The 24,227-nt window shown below is 33.3% G+C and overlaps 1 protein-coding gene across 1 annotated transcript in view; it reads left to right on the plus strand.

Annotated features, from left to right (window-relative positions):
* The window catches only part of PDE3A (phosphodiesterase 3A), a 319,028-nt gene that overhangs the window by 184,705 nt on the left and 110,096 nt on the right, over positions 1–24,227 (plus strand). The window contains exon 2 of the mRNA XM_023226157.1: positions 6,809–6,859. Coding sequence (XP_023081925.1) covers positions 6,809–6,859 — 51 coding nt within the window. The remainder of the gene's footprint in view (positions 1–6,808; positions 6,860–24,227) is intronic.

Below are 24,227 nucleotides of genomic sequence, written 5' to 3' on the forward strand. Positions count from 1 at the left end.
CTTCATACAATTATCTGATAAAATGTCACTTTTTTCAGAAAGGACTTTTTTGATCTACTGTACTTATATAAACTTACTTCTGCTTCCAGCCCCTACCATCCATTACCCCCACTCCTTCTCCCTTCGTTTATTTTGTTCTAAGCTTCTTTATAGCTTTATCATCACCTAGTATATTATGTTTATGTGTTTATCTTCTTCCTTCACTAAAATGTAATAGCCAGGAGTCAGAGATATGTCTTGTTTTGTTCAATGGCATACAGTTTGTGCCTAGAACAGTGCTTTGCACATAATAGGCATACAATACATATTTACTTGATGAGTAAATGATGAAATAAAAAGTGGACTGTGTGGTAACCTTTACATCCTTGTATGTATATTAGTTTTATATGTCTTCAGAAATATGTTTTAGCCATCTTCAGCTGCTGTAAAAGACTAGCTTTCTTGAGAGTAGTGCGAGGTTAGCTATGGTGACTGTTACTTTCCATCGTTACCCTCTTCTTTTTCGTATCTAAAACTTCTCACCTCTTTAAGGTACACTCAAAGAATAATTTTTTTATTTCCCATCAAGTTACAGTCTTTCTTCAGCTTTCATCCCTTTAGTAATAGTTGTGGTGAATTTTTTCTCCCAAGAAGCCCCTAAAAAGGCGTTAATTTTTATGTAAACAAACAACAGGAGAAAAACATATAAACATTAAAGCAAAATATTTTACCTACAGAAATATATTTTCAGCAACCTTTATTTCTCATGCTATTGTTAAAAATACCTCTGCTTGGATAGAACCTTTTTGTTTCCATACTGACTTCTTCTTTGCTTCTCCTGTGAACTTTTTCAATTCTGTGTTTGGCAGCAGTTTTGTTTTCCTTGGAGCTAAGTACTGTGTAACATACTGTTAGTTGAAGGCTGTGATGCAGAAATTTATTATTAAAAATAAAAGAGAGAGAGAATTTATTCCATAAGGATCAAAATGACTTAGTGTCAAAGCAGTTAGGATTTTCAAAATGCTTTCTATAACAGATTGTGTTTCTTTTCAAGGAAGTTTACTTAGTTTGCCAGGAATAAGTTTAAGGGTCTTCACTGTGCCTATCTTGGTTAATGAGAACTGAGAAGAGAAGAAAGATACTCTTTTTAAAAAAATGTTTTAGAGAATTTCTTCATCAGATGGAAAGATTTTGTTTGCCATTTGCAGGCATAACCTTGGTGACCTATATATCCCCAGACCTTCTGGTAAGATGCTTATTAAAATGTCATTACCCAGAGGAGTAATCATAAAATAGCCAGAGGGTATTTTTTATAGATGGTGAGAGACAAACATTTTTTTCTCCCTGAATTAAGTAGTCATGTACTCTTATCAACTAGAATATATTTAAACTTACTTTTATTTATTTTTCCAGTCTCAGTCTCTCCCTCTCTGTTTTATATTTCCAGCAACTTTATATAACGAATCTTAAAATCATAAGCATTCCTTCTCCAAAAAGAGTATCATATCATCTTAATAAAGTTTCTCTTTCCCCAGAATTGCTTAAGTAATATGCTGCTATTCATTTCTCTTGAAAGTTTAGTCAAAATGGATTATTTTGCAAAAAGGAAAATTCCACAGTTTCTATTTATTTTCCTCATTGTCTGTGACCCATTAATGTCTTTTATCTGCTACTAGGATAATGTCAAATGATTACTTTGGTCATCTGCAATTTAACACCAATCTTATCCGTTTGATTGAAAGGATGGTTTGACTTTCTCTTTGAAACAATATCAGCATCATTTTGCACTTAATTCTGAAATTCATTGACTTCAATGTGCAAAGTGTCTTCTTTACTATTTATTGTAAATAACCATTTTTTTTTTTATTTGTTGTAATCACACATCAAGAACGTGGGGATAGGGAGATGTGTTTGTGAAACATTTATCCCTATGGTTCTGCTTTAACAGGAATACTTACCAGTAGCTAAATGCCTCATTTTATTTTAAATAATCTGTAATACTAAGTCAGTTTATCACACTGTGGGTAGTTTTTTTAAAAGGATTCTGACAATATGCTTCTTATTGTAGTCATTCAGCCATTATCTGAGAACAATGTTTTTATGACAGTAAAATATTTTTTTGTACAAGTAGGATAAAAATTCATATGCTGTCATGTGCTAATCTGAAGTCTATCCTTACATCTCCCACTCTCCACCCCATGCACCATCTAGTGGCCAGAATGCTGTAATCATGGGAAGGAATAAAGTGCTGACACTATGCAGTCCTTACCCCCACCATTGCTTCTTTCTTTGCATTAAAAAAGAAGGAAGGGAGGGAGGAAATACAGTGAAATAATAAATGCTAAATTTTGGCTCAGATTATTTTAATTAGAAATAGAAGTTTAATGATAAATACTTTGTATTCTTCAAATCCAAAAGGAAAAATATCCTGTTCATTTCCTTTGGTGCTCTTATTGACTGTAGAACATTACAGTATCTCATTTGTCATATACAGAGTTCATTCTTTTTGAATATATTTCACATAGGATGTGGATTTCTATAACATTTCCTAATACTTTGAAAAAAGTAGCCATAGTGTACATTTAAAAATACTACCACATTCTTGGTCAGCTCATACCTTTCAAATATAATATAAAGATGATATTAATATATAAATAAGAATGGAAAAGAATTTCTTTGCCCTACATACTTCTCAGTTTATTATATAATGCTAGGAAATAATTCTCTGATATATAACACACTTGGCAAATTTTATTGTTTTATGCTTTAAAAGAAAAAGTCAAATTTAGTGAATTTTTTGAAATGCATCATACAAGCTCTGATTTGCAAATTACCAAATTGATCTTATCTTCAGTACTAAATGATGACCTAAATTAGTCTACACTTTGAATGTTTTTGTTCTTTGACTAAAATCATCATCGTTAAGATAATTAATGGCAGAAGGCCGTGATTAAAGGCTTTTCTTATTTTAATTCTGGTCCTACAAAAATGTTTCCTTTTCAACTTACTGTCATCATCAAACACTCTCTCTTAAATCAATATATTATGGATTACAACTTGTGTTTGTAAGATTTATTTGCCTTTTTTAGCTGTGATAGGAGAATTTACCACCTTATTTTGATCCTGTTAGTTTACACTCATTAGTAAACTATTAGGTTTAATAGTCGGCATTTTTTTTTTTTTTTTTTTTTTTTTGTATTTTTAGTAGAGATGGGGTTTCACCGTGGTCTCGATCTCCTGACCTTGTGATCCGCCCGCCTCGGCCTCCCAAAGTGCTGGGATTACAGGCGTGAGCCACCGCGCCCGGCCAGTAGTCGGCATTTTATAAATCTTCCAGAAGATGTGGAGAAATCATTTCACTAGAGGCCTAGTGCTCAATTTATTGCCACTTTAAAGTTGCCAAAAATAATCATCTCGCCCTCCTATTTTAATGTAAGGTATCGTCAATGTTTGAAATGTGTCAGGAATTGTTTTTGATAGTTCTCATGAACAATTAATTAACTGATTTTAATTTATGTTTCTAAATCATACTATTTATTTCATGTTAATTATTGCTTGTGAACCATATTATAGTCAACTTTAAATTAGTATCAATAAGTATTTCTGAGATGACGTAGTACCAATAAATCCATAAATTAAAAAATTAAAGCATTAAATAAATATCTACCATGTAAGCATTCAATTTTATATAATGATTATCTAGGTCAGTGTACCCAAAATTGTGTGCTAGCCAAACTACAATTAAATCATCATGGTAATTCCAAGGCTTAAAATGATTGACTATGTCTGTTAAAAATGAGTAGCTTAAAATTCATTAAATTACTTTGTTATGTTTTTTACTTATTATACCAGGAACAGTTCACATGTTCTTTTTTATAAAGGCCTTGGAAGCCAAATTTTAATTGCTATATGGTATCATTTTGTATGCTGTAATCTATTGAGTAATTTCCCTTTTGTTGGATATACAATTAGTAGCACATTATAGTTACTGAATTTTTACATCTTAGTTTACTGGTTCAAAGGGTATGAATTTTAGGAATTCATTATATATTTTTTATATATGTATAAATATATCTACACAATGTATATATGTGTATTTGTTATATAGTAGCAATATATATGCTTAGTTTACTCCCTCTTTTCTGAATATTCAACATTATTAATTTGTAAATATAATAGGCAATAGTAGTATCTTGTCATAGTTTATACTGAATTTCTTTTACTTCCAATAAAGTTGCTTTCCATAGATCTATTTATTTCATAAGTTGTTCTTAGTCTTCCCTCAATTTTTTACTAGGGTTGGGATTCTATCAAATTTGTAAGAACCCTTACTGTCCTGAAGATATTATTCTTTACCTATGGTTTACTGCAGATACTTTACCAATGTGACATTTATGCAAATACTCTGAAGTTTTATATAGCCAGATCAATTGTCCTCTTGTGTAATAAAAAAAACTTTAAAAAAGATTTAGATTTCTTTAAATTTTTTTATTTCCCAAGATAGGTTGAATATTTACCTGGATTTTATTCTATTTTATATTTACAGGTTTGTCTTTTTAAAAATTTGTCTTTTAAATTTATAATTAATATTAGCATTTAATATAAGGCTAGGCTCTAATTATTTTTTTCCCCTAAAAGTCCATTTTTCTTTTTCTTTTTCTTTCTTTCTTTTTTTTTTTTCGTGTGAGACAGGGTCTCACTCTGTTGCCCAAGCTGGAGTGAAGCAGTGTGATCTCAGCTCACTGCAATCTTGGCCTTTGAGGTTCAAGCAATTCTCCTGCCTCAACCTCCCCAGAAGGTGGGATTATAGGCATGCCACACCAGGCCCACCTAATTTTTGTATTTTTAGTAGAGAAGGGGTTTCACCATGTTGGCCAGGCTGGTCACGAACTCCTTTTTTTCATTAGTTGAAGAATTCATCGAATACAAAATATTTTTGATATTTTCTTTTTTATATTTTGTTGGTACACATATGTATATTTATTCCAAATTATTTCATTCATTTGCATTTTAATGCTAAACAATTATCCCAAAATTTGGTTAAATTTTATAATATATTTTAACAACCAGAAAGGTATTTTCATCACTTGTAACATTTTCTAATGGACTCTTTTTTTTTTTTTTGAGATGGAGTCTCACTTTGTCTCTCAGGCTGGAGTGCAGTGGCACAGTCTTGGCTCACTGCAACCTCTGCCTCCCAGGTTCAAGCAGTTCCCCCACCTCAACCTCCCAAGTAGCTGGGGCTACAGGTGCACACCACCATGCCTGGCTAATTTTTGTACTTTTAGTAGAGACAGCGTCTGGTCTCGAACTCCTCACCGCAGGTAATCTGCCCGCCTTGGCTTCCCAAAGTGCTAGGATTACAGGCATGAGCCACTGTGCCCAGACCTCTAATGAGTTCTTTTTTATTGTGTATACTTGAGGTGTACAACATGATGTTTTGATGTATATTTACAATGTAAAATAATTAATAAGGTCAAGTGAATTAACATCTCCCATAGTTTTAACTTTCTTTGTGTCTGGTGAAATCAACTAAAATCTACCCTCTTAGCAAACTTCAGCACACCGTATAACATCATGAGCTATAGTTCACATGTTCTCCATTGTATCGCTACACTTATTCATCTGACATAACTGATTATATACTCTCCGATGAAATTTATGTTTTTTAAAAATTAAAAATACTATTAGCTTTTTTTTTTTCTTGTTTACCTCTTTTTTTTTTTTTATTATTATACTTTAAGTTCTAGGGTACATGTGCATAACGTGCAGGTTTGTTACATATGTATACTTGTGCCATGTTGGTGTGATTGAAATCTAGTTAAACCTGAAATCTAGTTAAATTTGTTTGAGTAGAACTGAGCACTCAATAGTTTATAGAATTAAGTCTTCTTTACCAGTAGCACTGTATGTCCATCAGTAAATTTTTGCCATTTTCTGTATATGTTTATCAAACATTTCTTGATAATGTTCAAAGGCATATTATTTTTGTTGCTATTGTGAACAGTTGTTTGTTGTTAAGTCTACTTAGGAGTCATTGCTGTTATACAGAAAAGCTAATAATGTACATAAATTCATTTATAGTCCATCTTGTTGTGCTAGCTTATTAGTTATAGATATTCTTCAGTTGGTACTGATGAGTAATGAGATTACTGACAGATGAATGGAGTTTCTTTTCTCTCAGTCAATATATTGTATTTCCTTAATATTCTTAACGTTAAATGTTATTTTCAATAAGTAAATATTATTCTTTGTAAGCAAGGTAGCTCAGGGCTATTACCACCATAGGAACGTGATAATATTTTATAGGTTATTATTGAAAATCTACATTTTGTGACTATGTGGGCATATTTCACATTAAATATTTAATAATTTTACTCTTTAGAACTTTCAAGATTTTTACAGTTTTGAAGGAGGATTAAAAATTATTGAACTAATTTGGCCTTCTGGTTCTTATAACTTGTGGCACCAGGTTTAACGATAGTAGTAATTTACCCAGAATATTTTCTTAAGAAGCGAAAGGCTTAATAACATGCAAATAAAGCTATACATGGTTTAACATCTATCTAGGATGTTCCTGACAGAGCTATACAGTAGCTTATTTTATCACACAGTGATATTAAAATACTCTCAAAATGATTAGAAGTTGAAATATTAGCTATCAAACCAGGAGTTTGCTACTAATGTAGGCGTGTTAATTTATTCATGATAGCTATTTAATATATTACTAATAAAGATTGGAACAACCTGATTATTCTTTAAAATAAAGAAGAAAAGTGTTTGTCAGGTAAAATAATCATTTAACTTATCGTAATTATCATCTTTACAGCTCATGGGGCATTCAGAATGGGACCACAAACGAGGGTCAAGAGGATCTCAGGTAAGTTTCTTTTCCTTTTCTTTTTCATGTTTTGTTCCTTAACATTTTCAGCCATGGGTTTCCTAAAACTCAAGATATAATAAAAAGTAGAGAGAGTGAGAGGCGAAGTAACTATGCCATTTGTTTTTATTTAAGTTAACTATAATTAAAGTCTGGATTTCAAATCCCAAAGGCAGATGCCAGGATATTCCTCCTAAGAGCTTTCTGGTATCCCAGATTGGTTTATGGATTTTATATTCATCTTGTCTCTGCAGAATATATTTTGATCAGCAACCCACTCTCTTTATTCATTTCCTTTGACAATTTTTCTGTGTATTTTATTTTTTTCTTCAGCTTCCTGTTTTTGGTTAAATATTTTGAAATATAATCAGACTAAACTCTAAACTAATTACAAGATTTTGTCTCTAAATTAACTTTCTTCATCTGAGGGAAACAGAAAGATAAAAGGACCTATTATTTTTGAGAAGAAACAAATTCTAAATCTTTCTATATTACTAGACTGTTTTCATTGTCTTACTTTATGTCTTAGGCAAGGAGAAAAGCTTCCATGACGCATTTATGCTTTTTAATGACCTAATTAGACAATGTGGATTTGTTTTGCTTCCATAATTACTTTCCCTGACAGAATAAAGACTGAGCTTTACACTAAGAATATTATTTCTCCTCCTAGAGCACTTTGTGAAGAAATATAAAAATAATTTCTCTCATGGCAGCCTATGGTTACCTGACTGTAAACATGCAAAATAAAAATTAAGTAGGTGGAAATTTTTGCTTCTTTTGCACACATTTTGTATTTGCTACTAAAAAATATATAATTTACAAAAGGCAGTTGAATGTGCAATACTTTAAATGAAAGTTCATTGGAAAGTGGGGACTTCTCCCAAGTGTTTTACAAAGCCGATGTGTTCTTGTGTTGTCATTAAATTTGTATGAATAACTATTTAATTTAGGTCACTAGGAAAATAAAACCAAGTCAATCAATTGTTTTAGTTCACATTTTAATGAGTGATTTTATTTCTGTCCATCATCAATTTGATTAGTAAATAATGTAAACCAATTAAATTCGGATCATCTAAAAGAATTTATGCCTTACTTCCTTTCCCTCACTCTTACCTCCCCTTCAGTTTCTCTGAAAACTCTCCCTCTGTACACATCTATAAAATTTTAAGTCAGAATTTGCTGCAAGGTCAGTAATGAAGGGATTAAATTAACATAGAGTAAATTCTGTGTGATTCTAAACCAGTAAAAAAGTAAAGATAACTGCAAGTAAGAAGGTCCATGGTTTCTGATGGTTGCCACCAAAACATTTTGACATTCAAAACATGCCAAGCAAGTTGTTGAGGACATGTCTCTTCAAAGCAATGTAGTGTTATATATAGAAAATTATTGTTTAAGATATACATTATTTACCCTCTATTTTGCTTTGGTATAATTTATCTTCAGGTTTAGATTGGTCACTATGTCAATATAAATTGTCAAAAAAAAAAAAACCTCACAATTGTACAGTATTGTTTTTGTTAACTTTCAGCATAAAAACAAAATTTTTAAAATTCCAAATATTGCATATAGCTAGAATATGTGAGAATTCCACATATAAACATAAACTATTTTCATAAATGAAGTTTGATTATATTTGAAAGCCTGAGGTGGTTCTAAAAAGCAAAAGCATTAAAACAGGCTTGCGTGAATTACCATTATAAACATCAAGTCTTTTTTGGATCTCTTAATCAGCAAAAAAGCTATTCTAAATATAGTATACCTTTGTCCCATTTTGATTCCTCAACTCAGATGCAAACTGTCAAACTAAAAAATAAACACAACACACCAAAAGATAAGAACAATAAGAAGCATAGCAAAAAACGTTAAAAAGAAAGAGAATTTCCAAAGAATTTGGAAATTGCCGGTAGATAAATTAAGCCTTGAGTAATAACCTCTTATCTGATTTCAATTCCCTAGTGACAAAATATAATAATAATAATTCATGTTTTGAATAATTGATCTCTTCTTTAATTGTATTATCTCCTTGGTCAATATGTCTAAAGCCTTCCAGCTTTTCAAGGGGAACTTCAGACAAATTGCACTTGAACACAGACCTCTTAATAGTTTACTCCAAAGCCTTGCTCAAGTTCCATCTTAGTTAATTTAGAACTGGTTTCTAAGCACTTGCTGTGTTTACAGCACTGTGGTGGATCTAACTGAAGAAAACTTGAAAGACAAGGTTACTGCTTTCCAAGAGCTCACAAATTATGGTTGGAAATAGAGCAATATTTGTATATATAATTCACATATAAGGCAATCTGGTAGATGCAACATTACATACAGTATGTGGTACATGATGACATATCTGTGAATGACAGTATGTATGATGGTGGTCAGATAAAATTATAATACTATGTTTTTACTATGCCTTTTCTATGTTTAGATCAAATACCATTTGGTACAGTTGCCTACAATTTTCAGCACATGCTGAAGTAACATGCTGCACAGATTTGTAATCCAGGAGCAATAGGCTATAGCATATAGCCTAGGTGTGTAATAGGCTATACAATCTGGTTTGTGTAAGTATACTCTATGATGTTCCCACAACAAAATCCCCATCATTAAATGACATATATACAAAGTGTGATAAGACTATATATATATATTGGGAGGCCGAGGCAGGCAGATCACCAGAAGTCAGAAGTTCAGGACCAGCCTTTCCAACATGGTGAAACCCCATCTCTACTAAAAATAATAAAAAATAATAATAATAATTAGCCAGGCATGATGGTGGGTGCCTGTAATCCCAGATACTCGGGAGGTTGAGACAGGAGAATCTCTTGAATCCCGGAGGTGGATGTTGCAGTGAGCCAAGATTGTGCCACTGCATCCAGCCTGGGCAACAGAATGAGACTCCATATCAAAAAAATAAAATAAAAAAAGACTGCATATATACAAAGTGAGATAGGATTTAGGTAGAGGAGTATTTCTTTCTCCCTAGTAGACTAGGAAATACCTCTGAGAAGTGATGGTATCTGAGGTGTGGCTTTAAGGATGGGTAAACTTTCAAAAGTACAGAGGAAAAGGTGGATGAAAAAGCTTTAGTAAAAGTCTGAACTGAGAAGAGTGTGGGACACATTTGAATATATGTGAATTTTTTATAACTTCTGTATAAATACTTGTGGATGGCAACTCTTACAGCAATTACTGTGAGGGAATAATCTGGATAATGCTATACTTTATTGACTAGATAGGCAGAGGAAGATAAGAGGGTCAAGAGTTTGAATCTGAGTACTGTAAGAATTAGGACCATTAACACAGAACAGTTTAGATGGAAGGTGATGAGTTCAGTGTTAGCAATATTAAGTGACAAGTGAAGATGACAATTCCAAAACGAAGTTACAGACACATACTCGAGGCTGATTAGAACAAAAGGTGTCAGTTTGAGAATGCTAATCGTACAGGAGATAACTGAACTCCACCAGTAGATAGACTCCCAGAAGAATATTAAAAGAAAAAAAAACAGAAAAAAAGTCTGATTCTAGTAAAGACTAGAAACAAGCTGAGGAGGGAGTTAATATGAGTATGCATGGTCTTACTAGAGACCAAGGGGAGGAGAGATGATTCAGAACCAAAAGTAGTTACACCAAGGAGAGGAATAAGATCACAGACCAAGGTTCAAGAAAATTAAAATGTAGCAGATGTCTTTGGGTTTAGTGATTAGGAGGACATTAGTGAACTTTCAAAAAACAGTTTTGAGAAATAAGTGGTGGAAAGAAAAATACAGAAGAGAATAGTGTAAGATACCAGAAGAGTCTTGGAAGAGCTTTGTTTTAAAACAAAGTTGGGATTGCAGCAAGAGGTGGCAGCAAGAGTCATTTATTTATTTATTTAGTTAGTTATTTTTAATGCTAAGGTGAGGTGTGTGTCTTAATTACTGGCAGATGAAAAGAATTAGTGTGGAAAAGAAAACACTGAAAATTCTCAATAGTGAGCTGATTCAGGACTAATTATTGGTGAAGGTGCAGGAAAGGGAATGTGCTTGCTTCCAGAGTGGTCCTTTTGGCACTTCTTTATGTATTTTCCTCACAGGAAACCCACCCCTACCCCCACCCCATATCAGCCATTTACACTACATCACAGAAACTGGCGCTGTTTGCAAATGAAATACTGGATAAATTCACCAAAAAGTACAGATGGGGAAGCTTTGAAAAGAAAGTAGAGGCCAGGGGCAGTGGCTCATGCTTGTAATCCCAGCACTTTGGGAGGCCAAAGCAGATGGCACCCGAGGTCAGGAGTTTGAGACCAGCCTGACCAACATGGTGAAACCCCACCTCTGCTAAAGATACAAAAATTAGCCAGGCGTGATGTCATGTGACTGTAGTCTCAGCTACTCAGGAGACTGAGACAGGAGAATAGCTTGAACCTGGGAGGCAGAGAGGCAGAGGTTGCAGTGAGCCAAGATTGTACCACTGCACTCCAGCCTGCAAGAAAGAGCCAGACTCTGTCTCAAAAAAAAAAAAAAAAAAAAAAAAAAAGTAGAAATATTTCTAGCAGAATGAAAGAGAGAGAAAAAAAAAATAAGGACAGATAAAACTGTAACATTAAAAAGATATTATGAACCTATTGACTTCAATTTTCTTGGTAGGATTGAGGATATAATAGTGAAAAATCTTGAATGCTAGAAAAATATTGTTTTAGATATATAAAAAAGGGAACTTGCTTGATTCCTGCCCAATAAAAAGCAGAGAGCTGTGTGAGACGTGAGTGTGCTAGCCTGCAAGATGAATTTTAACATATTTTACTTTGATTTGCAAAACATGGATATATGTCAGGTACTTTTTTTTAGCCTTTGAGGAATCAGAAATAGACAAAACGTTGGTGTCTAGCAGCATCTAATTTTTTTTTTTTTTTTTTTTTTAAGTCAGCCTTAATCATTGCTAGGATAGAGTTAAGCTTCCCCTGGCTTCTCCCTGGATAGTTAATAAATAAGGGATTTTCTTAAATTTCCCTTTGTGCTTCAAAATTGTATCATATATGCATTATCACAGAATTTAAGATGCACCGTTCATATCGAATACTTGTCCTATAGAAAACTACCTTTCTTCTAGTAAATTCCAACCCTTAATTGCATATGACTCTTTAGACCTAGCAAGAATGTCATTCAGGCTTATTTATATTACTTTATCCTCAGTAATTTTCTTTCATAATTTGTCAGCTCACTCATGGCTTTCTGGCTGATTTTTCTTCTTTCTTCTTTTTAAAAGTATATAACTGTCAAATAGTAGATCATCCAAATGTAGGAAAGATGCTAAATGATAAATAAACTTCCAGCAGCATGCAGAACTTTGTCTGGCAGTGTTCCCAGTAATACCAAATGAAGTTGGGATGAAATTCTCAGAAGGCAATTACTTCTTGTTTTTTCTTCATTTTTATTTTTTATTCTTGAAGGAAAGTTTTCCAGTGGGAAGTAAAAAGAGGCAACAGAAAATATGCTTTTTTTTTTTTTTTTTTTTTTTTTTTATTTTTTTTTTTTTAAGGGAGACGGGAGTCTGGCCCGGTGCTCAGGCTGGAGTGCAGTGGGGCGATTTCCGCTCACCGCAACTTCCACCTCCCTGGTTCAAGCGATTCTCCTACCTCCGCCTCCTAAGGAGCTGGGACTACAGGCGCCCGCCACCGGGCCCAGCTAATTTTTGTATTTTTAGTAGAGACGGGGTTTCACCATTTTGGCCAGCATGGTTTCAATCTCTTGACCTCGTGATCCGCCCACCTCGGCCTTCCTAAGTGCTGGGATTACAGCCGTGAGCCACTGCGCCCGGCCGCCTTTTTTTTGAAAAGCTTAAAAATGGTAGGAGGGGATTCCAAGGGGCCAATAATTTACTTCTCACCTAGTGGAGGTTCCTTGTGGAAAAGATTAGTTCAATTTGTGAATTTGTAAACTTCCTAACATTTTAATATACTTGGAACCCTCAGGCCTTTATTTACCAAGAGTGAAAAACTAGCAAGTTTTTAGTTATTTAGTACATTATTGATATTTTGACTACCAGCCAGACTTTATTAGCTGGACTTAAAAGTACTTACAAGAAACAAATTTTTGTGTTGTCCGTCTGGTTTTCAAATGATTGAAGTCTTTCTTTAGGTAATAGAATTCTGGTTTGTATGATTCTAAATAATTCAAGTATTAAGTGTAAAATACAGGAAGATAGCTGAGTATTCCGATGGAAAAAAAGTTATTAAATGCATTAGACTATCAGTATGCTTTAAAATGACCCATGGCCTATTTTGGAGCATGTCTTTAGTGGTTTAACAAGTCCTGGAGGCAACAAATTGTAAAAATTCTAGACTAAAAGCAGTTGCCTAGATCAGTTAGTCTTTATATCATAATGTTAAGTCTCAATGATGAATTTTGATGAGGAGTCATTGTGCTTTACTTTTTTGTCCGTAATTTCAAGGGAATGGATCTGATAGTCATAGCTACTGAAGTTGATTAACCTAATCATTTGCCTACTAATGGCCTGATTCAGTGACAGGTCACTTCTTTTCTAGGTTAAATCATTTGTTTTTGATAAGAGAATGTGGAGAGTAATTTAAATGCCTTTTCAGATTTATCTGGAGTAATGCCATATATATTTATTGAAGTTAATTCCTTTTAATACATTTTAGAAAGATGACCAGCCATATTTCCCAGAAATTTGTTGCAAGGGATTAATGTGAGCAGATTGGGAGCTCATTATTACATCTCCCAAATGTCTGACATGTCACCAGGGAATAATTTATGCCCTGGAGCTAGCTGCCAGTGCCACTTTTTCTACAATCATAAGTGTCTTTCACTTGCATTTCTTCCTCCTTTTTCATTTTTCCATATATCAACCTAACAACACTTAATATTCGTTCAGAAATTGTTCCTATAATTGTTTAATTTATGGCAGCTCTCCAAAGACAGTTTGGTTTTGGGGTTTTTCGTTTGCTTGTTGTTTTGAGAAATTTGTTTAAATTTTGCTTATACCAACAGGGACCACACAAAACATATTTGCCTAGGGTCTCAGTTATTGTAAGGATGGCTTTGTCATTGCATGTAATAGTGACAGGAAGGGACCTAAATACCATATCTATCTTCTCCATTAGGTCTTCCTCTAGATATTTAAAATTTTATCCTTTAGTCAGTTCTGCACTGTTGGACAGTTGTTTTATACTCTTCCCCCACTCTTTGAAATTGCTTTTATTTAGTTACTGTTGAGTATTATGTCTTTAGTTTGCACTGACAAACTACAGGACACAGTTTTTAGCAAATCTATCATAGTAGGGATATTGTTGACAGTGTTCACAGCGCACACAGTGTCAAGAGGATGGGGAGACATTTCTCTTTGTCCTCAGAGAAGGGAAAACAGTGTTTCTCTTTAACAACTGAATCCACTAGTATATTACTTGTCTAGCATCCCTGGTCTCCCCCTAGTAGAGGCCAGAAACAACACCCCCAGGCCCCAAGTTGTGATAAGAAAAATGTCTCCAGACATTGTCAAATGTCCCCTGGGAGGCAACTTTGCTTCTAGTTGAAAACCACTGAAATTACCGCATAATTTCATTGCCAGGTGTATGGAACACAGTAAATAAATATTTAGTGATTAGTCTTAACACTTTATATAGGAAAATGAGAATATGCTTTTTCAAGCATTTATGCTTGCAGGTTTTCACGTTTCATCTTTAAGTCTATCAAATAGAAATTTTAAAGAACATATTCATTTCACTCTGAAGTAGTTTTCTCATAGTGGAATTATGTCCAAGAAATCTAATGGCTGGGTGTGGGGGGGAATGTACTCTTCCCACACTTATGTGTTTGAGTGATCAGCAGGAGGAAGCAGAGTTTGGCTGTGTCCTCACAGTGCTTTCATGGAACACGTGTTTCAGGGAAACTGATGGATGACCTTGAGTAAGTCACTCTTTATTACAGGCCCTGGTCTCTTAAAAGAACATTGATGAACAGGAATCAAATCCACAGAAATAAAAGGGAAAATTGCCACTGGCATTTATGCTTTTATTGTTTTCCCCATGTTTATAGATTAGTAGACATGTTGTTTAATACTTATTGAATGACCCTCTTATGTTGGGGCCTGTGGACATCATTCCCATGAGATGGGCACTGCCTTGTGTTTGTTTAGCCAAATCACAACCTGTGGTACTTCATTTGAAATGAAACAAAGAAATCAAATAAATGACCACTGATAATAGATGTTTATCTGCAGGGACTGCAAATAGTTTATGCAATAGTCAATTTTACTAAGTGTACAAAAGCATATTTTGAGAGAAATAAAAACAAAAATAATACCTATCACTTTAAACCACAAATAGTTTCTGACCAATGCTGCAGTTGTGACTTTTATTATATTCTTTCCCCAGATATCTTGTTGTAAACATTAAGAAAATTAATGCAAATATTTTGCGTGTACTTTCCTCTAAACATACACATTCTGAAAATTTTCCACATCTCAAGTTTTGCCTTCCACTTGAGAGAATAACAGAAGAAAAATATACTCACTTGATAACAGTTAACTTTATCTTTGAATTGCAGTATCTGACAAAGGGAAATCATTTTTATCTCACGCTGGGTGATTTTATACCATCTGTAGCATTTAGTAAGATCTTGTTTGTTATTAATCCTGACAACATACTCTAAAAGGGAAGTTTTGTGGGTGGACTCTTTATTTTTACTCCACTTATAGATAAAACTGATAAAAAAAGATTGTGCCAAAAATAATGAGGTTCTCATAGAAGATTGAAATCTAAGACTAGGATGTATTAACTAGAACAAATAATTAGATACAGAGGTAAGTAAAGGTGATATAGGGTGGAGGAGGTTATATGGTGGTAAGGACAGTTAACTAGAGAGGGTGAATTGAGGCAAAGAAACTGGAAAGTGGTTGATCTTTTAAGATGAATATTAACATCCATTTTCATATACTAACAAAAAAACACAGGATATAGGCTTTTAGTACATGCTTGGGGACAATTTTTTTTTTTTTAATTTGGAGAAATTGAATGTTTTAATTTCTTATTAATCCACATCCAGGCTATATGTATAAATATGTATTTCTAATGGCATTAACATTTATGGTACAGGAATTTTTCTTTATAGCCATTCTAGGGAACAAACTAAAAAGTTGTTTAATAGCATTCCCCATAAGATTTTATATTCTCATCAAAGGTACTGATTTTCTTAAAAAGTTTTACCTTGGGAGAACAAAGATGGCTTAGCAGTTATATTGTCAACCTTAAGCGATTGTCCCATTTTATGTAAAATTCAGCCATCATGTAAACATAAGTAAACCCAAAGTTACCAGGGCTGATAACTACAAAGAAAAAGCCTGGAATAATATTAGCGATATTAATGAACTAAAATGATCTTAAAAGTCACACAAATGAAGCTTCTTGTTAGATTTGATTTTCTAGATCATAGAATTTTTGTTTTTGTTTTTTTCCCCTTGTTTGATGGTGATGCATTGTGTAATAAGCAATTCTTGGAAAACTCTTAAGTGTTACAAGTTAAAGCTTATTCTTATTGGAAATCTACAGGTTATCAAACTTGCATCAAAACAGTTTACTTGCTGAGTTCTATGGTGTTGTGTTTAAATACTTCTGGGTGACAGTTTCCGCTTGGATCTCTACAACTATTTCAATTTGAGAATTTTGTAATCATATTCTTTGTTTTCAAATCATTTTAACCCTGATTTTAGAGAAAGTTGTTTACATAGTATCAGCGATACACACTTAAAATAGTATATATTTTTTTAAGTTTGGGAGAAAAAAACCTGTCAGAAAATTGTGGGTGAGACAAATAGATGGAGTAGAAATCGCAAAAATAAACTACATCATGATGAAGTGCAAACAGACGTAAAAGCTCTAGTTCTCAAAAGACTGGGAGCAGAGGAATGGAAAGAAGTTGTCTGTCAAAGATGATGATTGGGAAATATAGAAAAGACCATCTCATGAAGCGAAAAGAACATGGCCATTGAAGCCATATTGAAGTTAGAAATACATAGTGAATTTTTTTTTTTTTTTTTGGTACTGGGAATGAATGATGATTTGGGGGATTGACAGGTCTTAACTCCACCTTTACTGCTTATTGTCCCTATTCAGTTTTACGGTGATTTAGTGCCATAACTGTGGTGACATTTCTCTTCTGGTACCTCGAAAATATGGTAGTATATGCACGATTATTGCATTTTTAGGCCTTTGCATGAGTTTTTAAAGAGTATTCCAATTAACTGTAGGTTTATGATATGTAATCCTAGGACAATTTAGTTTTCTTTTTCATGGAGAAATACAGCATGACTTTAAATAAGTTTTGCTAAATAGTAAAACTGCAGCAGCCAGTTTTGTTTTATACTGATTATGGCAACCCTGTGTATAGTGAATTTTTAATTAATATTTCTAAAATAAAGGAAAACATTATCATTTATGAACTTAGAGTTTCATTTATTCAAGTAAACTTTGCTGAACCCATGTGTCTTGAGGAACTCTGTTAATCCATAATAAAATATAGCAGTCCTTGACGTATTAGCAAAATTATATCTAAAACATAAATAATAAAGCCAAAAAGCCTTTTGTTTTATTTATGCTATTCCTCTGCTTTCAGGCTTTTCTGTTTCTAAAGCATACAGGTAAGTTGAGATCCCCTCATTTTAATATCCATGATACCTTATTGTAGGACAGCATATTATTACTTTGACTGTAAACTGAAATTGCTGGATGAGGAATAATTTGTCATGTTGTCATTACTTAAGGAGTAGATAGTATTTAAATATTGACTTTTTCGTACATTAACATGTGTTCTCATTCTCTGGGCATATGACTACCACTCCCCCGTACTTCCTCCCTTTTTTTTTTTTTTTTTTTTATCACATGGAACTTTTGAGCTCAGGAGTGATTCTGTCTCATGCAGCTTAGGGATCTATTACGGACTTTAATAGAAGCTTATGACACATGATATGACCAGGCTTTTCACTATTTTTTGCCATTTATTTGGCTTAAAATCAATGGAACAAACTGAACTTGGCATTACTATTTCTGTTCAAAAAGAAGAAAAATATATAATTTAACTGTTTTTTATGTTTTGGTCTTGGCATTGTGGCTTTTGTTTATGGAAAAAGACAGGAGGGGAAAAAAGCATTATTTTAACTTCACATGATAAATAATCATACCAAACTGAGATTTCCTTAAAAAGTATTTGTTTGTTTTTCTTATTACAATGAGTATTGCTAGTAATTCAGTGCAGGTTTGAAATGATATAATGGTAATACGCATTATAGGTTTAAGTGCATCACTAACATCATAACTTTATAGAGATATTCCAGGAGAATTCATCTAGTTTCTGTACTTATTTATGAATAAGAGATGCTTATGTATTGTGGATGTTATTTCTTCTTGACAAATTCTATTAGCATAAAAGAAAAGCATTAATATTTACTTTTAATAGAAGTAATAACATTTAACATTAAGTTCCTTTATAAGTGCTTTACGGACATTATTAACTAATTTAAAACATCAGCTATTTTTATCTGGAGTGAATTTCTGCCAATATTAATTCGGAAAAAATAGGGATATAAATAGCATCTATGGCTTCCAAATGTTTAAAAGACATTCTATGTTCATCATTTTATGCACTGGTGGTTGTGGAACTTTTAATCAATGGATACAGCATAGAAAATAAATAATTTTGGGGGGAATGAACAGTGTTATACATATTATATGCATAGCTAGAAGCATAGGAGAGCCTCTCATTTGTTATACTAGATATCAAATGGTTGAAGCTGTCTCTCTTTTCGTGTGACACATTTCAAACATACAGCACAGTACAGTGAATAATATACAAAAGCTGGGTAGATTTAATGAATCTTAAAATGTTCTGTATTTGATGCGGTATTTTTGTTGATAGCTAGAAAAGTGTGTAGAAATAATCTCATTTTTCATAATGTATACGTTATTCCCATTAATAGATATATACTTTGTTAAATTTATTTTATGATATTTGACCTTATGGGAATTTAGAGAATATGGGTAAAGAAGCAGTTTAGAGAGTATGGAAAAGAATTAGAGAAAATAGAAAGGATTAATTTTCAAAGAGACAAGCAAAATTGGTTGATGTTAATTTTTAAAGGCTGGGTACATTGATAAATGTGAATACAAGTAATATCTATTTTAATACCACTTGGAAAAAGCTGACACATAGTCACCACATTAATGGACATGTATATATAAATGGGTTATTCTAAATGAATGTGTTGTCATAAGCATACCTTGTATTAAAAATGAAATCATTATCTTTATGGAGATATGAAAAACATGCAAGATATTTTATTAACATTATTCTTTTCCAAATATACTAACCTTGGTAATCACATTTAAAGTTTTTTTTTAAATCATGTTTTAAAAAATCATCCCTATAGTGGTCACCAGATTAACTTCTTAATATCAGCTTCATTTAGAGAAACTATGAAATTGGAAAACTGATATTCTGTATTGCTTGCTCTGTCTTCTACAAATACTTTCTGTACATTGTATATAAATAACGTCTTTAAGAGGTTAAAAGATAAAGATATTCTATATATTTTTATTTTAAAAATTCATGTAATTATTTATGAGGGAATTAGGGTTACAATAGTATATCTCTCTCTTCTTTCATAACCTTGTAAGGATTGTTCTATTTGCAGCAGAATAGTTTTTGCAGAACAAAATCATGGGATAAGAGAAGAATTATAAAATTCATTAAGGCATTACCCCATTTAATATTTTTATCATTAATTAATATGCCCAAAATAATGCACGTTTACATTTTAACATCAAAAAGAATATGTATCTAATGTATGAATGATAGAATAAGGATTTAGAAAAGTTTCTCATTAACCTTCAGTCAAAATACTAAACTAGGAAAATTCCAGAGGAGGAAATAAAATTTTGCACTTAAGTTTTTAATAAGAGTTCAGTATGGAAAGTACCTGCATACTTTTTCATAAGCAAATGAAGAAACAAAAAGTAAGATTTAAAAAATTTGGATTGACTGGCCGGGCGCGGTGGCTCATGCCTGTAATCCCAGCACTTTGGGAGGCCGAGGTGGGCAGATCACGAGGTCAGGAGATTGAGACCTTCCTGGCTAACACGGTGAAACCCCATCTCTACTAAAAATACCAAAAAATTAGCAGGGCGTGGTGGCGGGCGCCTGTAGTACCAGCTACTTGGGAGACTGAGGCAGGAGAATGGCGTGAACCCAGGAGGCGGAGGTTGCAGTGAGCTGAGATTGAGTCACTGCACTCCAACTTGGGCGACAGAGCGAGACTCCATCTCAAAAAAAAAAAAACAATAATTATTTGGATTGACTTCAAGCCCAAAATCATGTGGCTTTTCTAACAGCAAGTGGCACTTTGGGCTTCACTAACACACGCTAGTATTTATGGCACACAGAACAGAATAATAAATTCAATAAATTCTGCACTGGCAAGATGACCCCTGCAGTGTTGAATTCAGTTCTGAGTATATAATTTCAAGAAAGATATTCAAAAAGCTGAGGCACTCACATAAACAATCAATATGTCTAGAAACAGTGTCCCAGATGAGGTGGAAGTTTAGCTTATGAAAGAGAACTTATGATGAAAAACAGAGGGAGAAAAACTGTGCTCTCTTAAGTTATCAACGTAGTGGCTCATGCCCGTAATCCCAGCATTTTGGGAGTCCGAGGTGGGTGGATCACTTAAAGCCAGTGGTTTGAGACCAGCCTGGCCAATATGGTGAAACGCCGTCTCTACTAAAAATACAAAAAATTAACTGGACGTGGTGGTGCGCACCTGTAATCCCAGCTACTCGGAAGGCTGAGGCAGGAGAATCTCTTGAACCCAGGAGGCGGAGGTTGCGGTGAACCAAGATCATGCCACTGCATTCCAGCCTGGGCAACAGAATGTGACTCTATCTCAAAAAAAAAAAAAAAAGTATCAAGGGAGTGAAATTTTTCTCTTTGTAGTTCTGTAAGGTGATATTTGGACAAATGAACAGAACATAGAACAGTCAGATTTTGCTTAAATATAAGGAAGACATTTCTAGCCATTCAAATTGATTTAAAAATAAAATAAGGTAGTGGTTTTTCTAAATATGAAGTAGGTTAAATGATTGTACACAGAGAAGTTTCTGTTAGAGTAGATCACCCAACTTCATAAGCGTTCATTTTATTGTTTCTGAACAGTGAAGAACAGACCAAGATATGAAAATCTTAATCTCCTAGATTATTGTGTGTCTCAGTGTACGTCAGAGAAGAGTCCTGTAACTATGCTCTTCATTTAGTGGAAGTTTCCAAATCTAAGCAAACCATGACATTTAAGCTCAGATCTAGGCTGACTTCTGTACAGAGTAGAATTGTCAGCTCCCCTTGAGGAGCTGTTTTTAAAGCTGTCATTCCTGTGGACTAGCAGTATCCATTCAGTATCAGCTAGTGAACTTATTAGACGTTCTGATGGACAATGTTTTAGATGAAACTAGAAAAGTCTTCCTTTTAAGAAGTTTCCCAGGTGATGTGACAAGTGTTCATGTTGTGATAGCATCAACTTAAATGGATGATGATTGGAGTTTGGTACTTAAAGTGATCTTTGTATTACTTCTACCTGAAATTCTAGCGTTAGAGCTAAATTTCTTTACTACTTCATGTTTGTTCATCTATGAATTGTGGGAGCTTATATTGTAGACTGATCTCAGTCATTTATTCATTAGTATGGATGAAGGATAATGAGAATAATGCTTGATGAGGAAATGACGGAAAAGAAATGTGGGTACTAAGTACTGTGTTGAAAGACAGGGAAACAGCATTGAGGATTGATACAGGTCTCTCTTCTCACAGCCTCTGGCACCACAGCAATAATACTGTAAACTCCAAGGAGAGCCATTCACACTGTAGTCTACATGAATGATGACCCCCTGGAGTTGTGCAGTGCACAACACTCACAACTGTATACTTGATCCTTTTAAACCCTTTATGTCTACTTCTATACTTATAACAGAATTACTTCCAAAGCCTAAACTTGAATTCTATCATCCTGATTAACTCTCAGGAAAACAAAACAAGGCCTGTCATTTTCTGACTCCTAGCTTTTCTACCAGTATCTTACCTCTCTATCTAAAGTAGATCAAATATCCTGTACTCTGGGTGGCATCATGTTATTTCACTCCTCTGTGCCTTTACAGTTTTTCAGCCTTTAATAAATCTTCTTAAATCCCTCTTAAATACAACTGAAACATTATTTGAGTCCCATCTCTAAGCGTTGTGTTTTTGTAACACATTTTACATCCATAATTTATTTATCATAGAACTTAGAACACTATGCAAAATTTCCCACTAGACTAAAGCTTCTGGTATCCAAGAAATACTTCATTTGACTCTCCAATAGTGATTGCCACCCATAAGTTGTTCAGGAAATGTTGAATCGATGAATGAGAGGATGGGGCATAAAATGGGGAATTTGGGCACACAGAACTTTCATTTAACCTGCTTCTCTATTTGACTATGGTGTGGCCTTGCTTTTAATTAAAGAATAGCTGGAGTTGCAATCAGTGTTCATGACAGCATGTTTTTTAAAAAAATGAGAATCAGTCTAACAGAATCTGAACTTTTAAAAACATCCTATTACTGATTATACATGGTGATGATATTTTCCAAATCATGGAGCTTCTACTGAGAAAAGATATGAATAACCTTTTTGTTCTATAATGATTTTCAACAGAAATTATATTAGAGAAGGACAGTTGAAAGCCTTTTAAATATAAATTCAGAAAGTAATCCAAATCAAGTTTATAATAAACTGGTTTAGTGTATTTATTAAATGTATTTTTAGTTAATTTTTAATGAGGTACAAAAATATGACCTGGGCCCAAAAAACTTCCCAGTAAAAATTCTAGAATGATTTTTTGAGATGTTACAAAACATCTTAGAATGTTAAACAGAATATTTTATTAACTTAGAACTCTTCACTAAACTCCCAAATAAAAACCAGATCTTTCCACCTCAGTAACTAAAGTGTCATTAAACTTTATAATCCTTATCTAGTACCAAATCTACATTTATCTAAAGATTGACAATGTCGATCCTTCTGCATTTTTTTCCTATTTTCCTCGTGGATTAGTAGCATAGTTAGAATTTTTGAGGTTTCATGCTAAAATTTATGAAGATAAATAAAATATATAATACCCTGTCACAGTAGCAGGGAATACTAAACATCTGTTGAAAGAATAACTTTGAGCAGACAAGTCATTTAAATATAAAATATGCAAATTATATAAGTGATTTTAGTGCTTTGAACAAGATTATTCACAGCCACGGTCCCTCCAATTCTTAAGTTCGCCCATGTATTTTATGTTTTACTTAGAATAAGTTATTTTTGTAAATGTATGAAATGCCAAATCAGAAATGTCAATATATAATATCTTCCCCCCATGCTGTACTGGTTGGTATTCATCAGTAACTACCAGTCAAATGACTAGTCAACATTTGTAAACACACTGAAATTTCCAAACTTGGGAGTTGGTTCATCTGAGAGTAAAGTGCTTAACTGGTGATACTTGTGTCTTTTTTAAAACTGACTTTGATGGTAAGTTTTTCGTATTTTATAAATAATTTGTCATTGCTTCCTGTAACAAAACATAAAAGAATTAAAATAAAATACTTAAAACCATACCTTGAATTAATTAAAAGAAAAAGAAAGCAACATCAATTGAATATGTATTTTTGCCATATATTGCGCTAAGTACTTTTTTCATATAATTTATTTTAATCTACAAAATAATTCCTGAGAATAGATAATTTATTTATTCGGTTAAGGTCTTGGGACATGTCCTGTGTGTAGGCACAGTGCTGGTGGTGAAGCAGTTCCATGGGAAACAGGACAAATGAACTTTTGTTTCTCATGCAGCTCGTATTCTAGAATTCTAGATATTATTATTATACCTTTACCTATGAAGAGACAGACTTGAACAGTTGTTATGACTTGCCAAAGTCACTGAGCTAGAAAGAGGTAAGACTGTGTTCAAATGCAAGACTAAGACGCAAGACTGTGTTCAAATGCAGGCCAAATGCAGGAGGTAAGACTGTTCTAATTTGAAAAAACCACTTTTGTCTCTTCTGTGCTATATTCCCTTCCCCAAGATATATTTAAGATGTGATTTATCATGAAGCTATCCAAACACTTTACCATATAAGGTCAAAATTCAGTTTTTTATACCGATGCTAATTATGATCATTTAAAATAAATTCATTTTAATTTAATTATTTGTTAAACCTGAATTTTAATTAGAAACATAATCCCTATATTGTGATAGAGATTATAAATTGAGTCTCAGAAATTTAAATAGCTACAAGGTCAAT

This window comes from Piliocolobus tephrosceles, chromosome 10 (genome assembly GCF_002776525.5).
Source record: "Piliocolobus tephrosceles isolate RC106 chromosome 10, ASM277652v3, whole genome shotgun sequence".
Classification (NCBI taxonomy): domain Eukaryota; kingdom Metazoa; phylum Chordata; class Mammalia; order Primates; family Cercopithecidae; genus Piliocolobus; species Piliocolobus tephrosceles.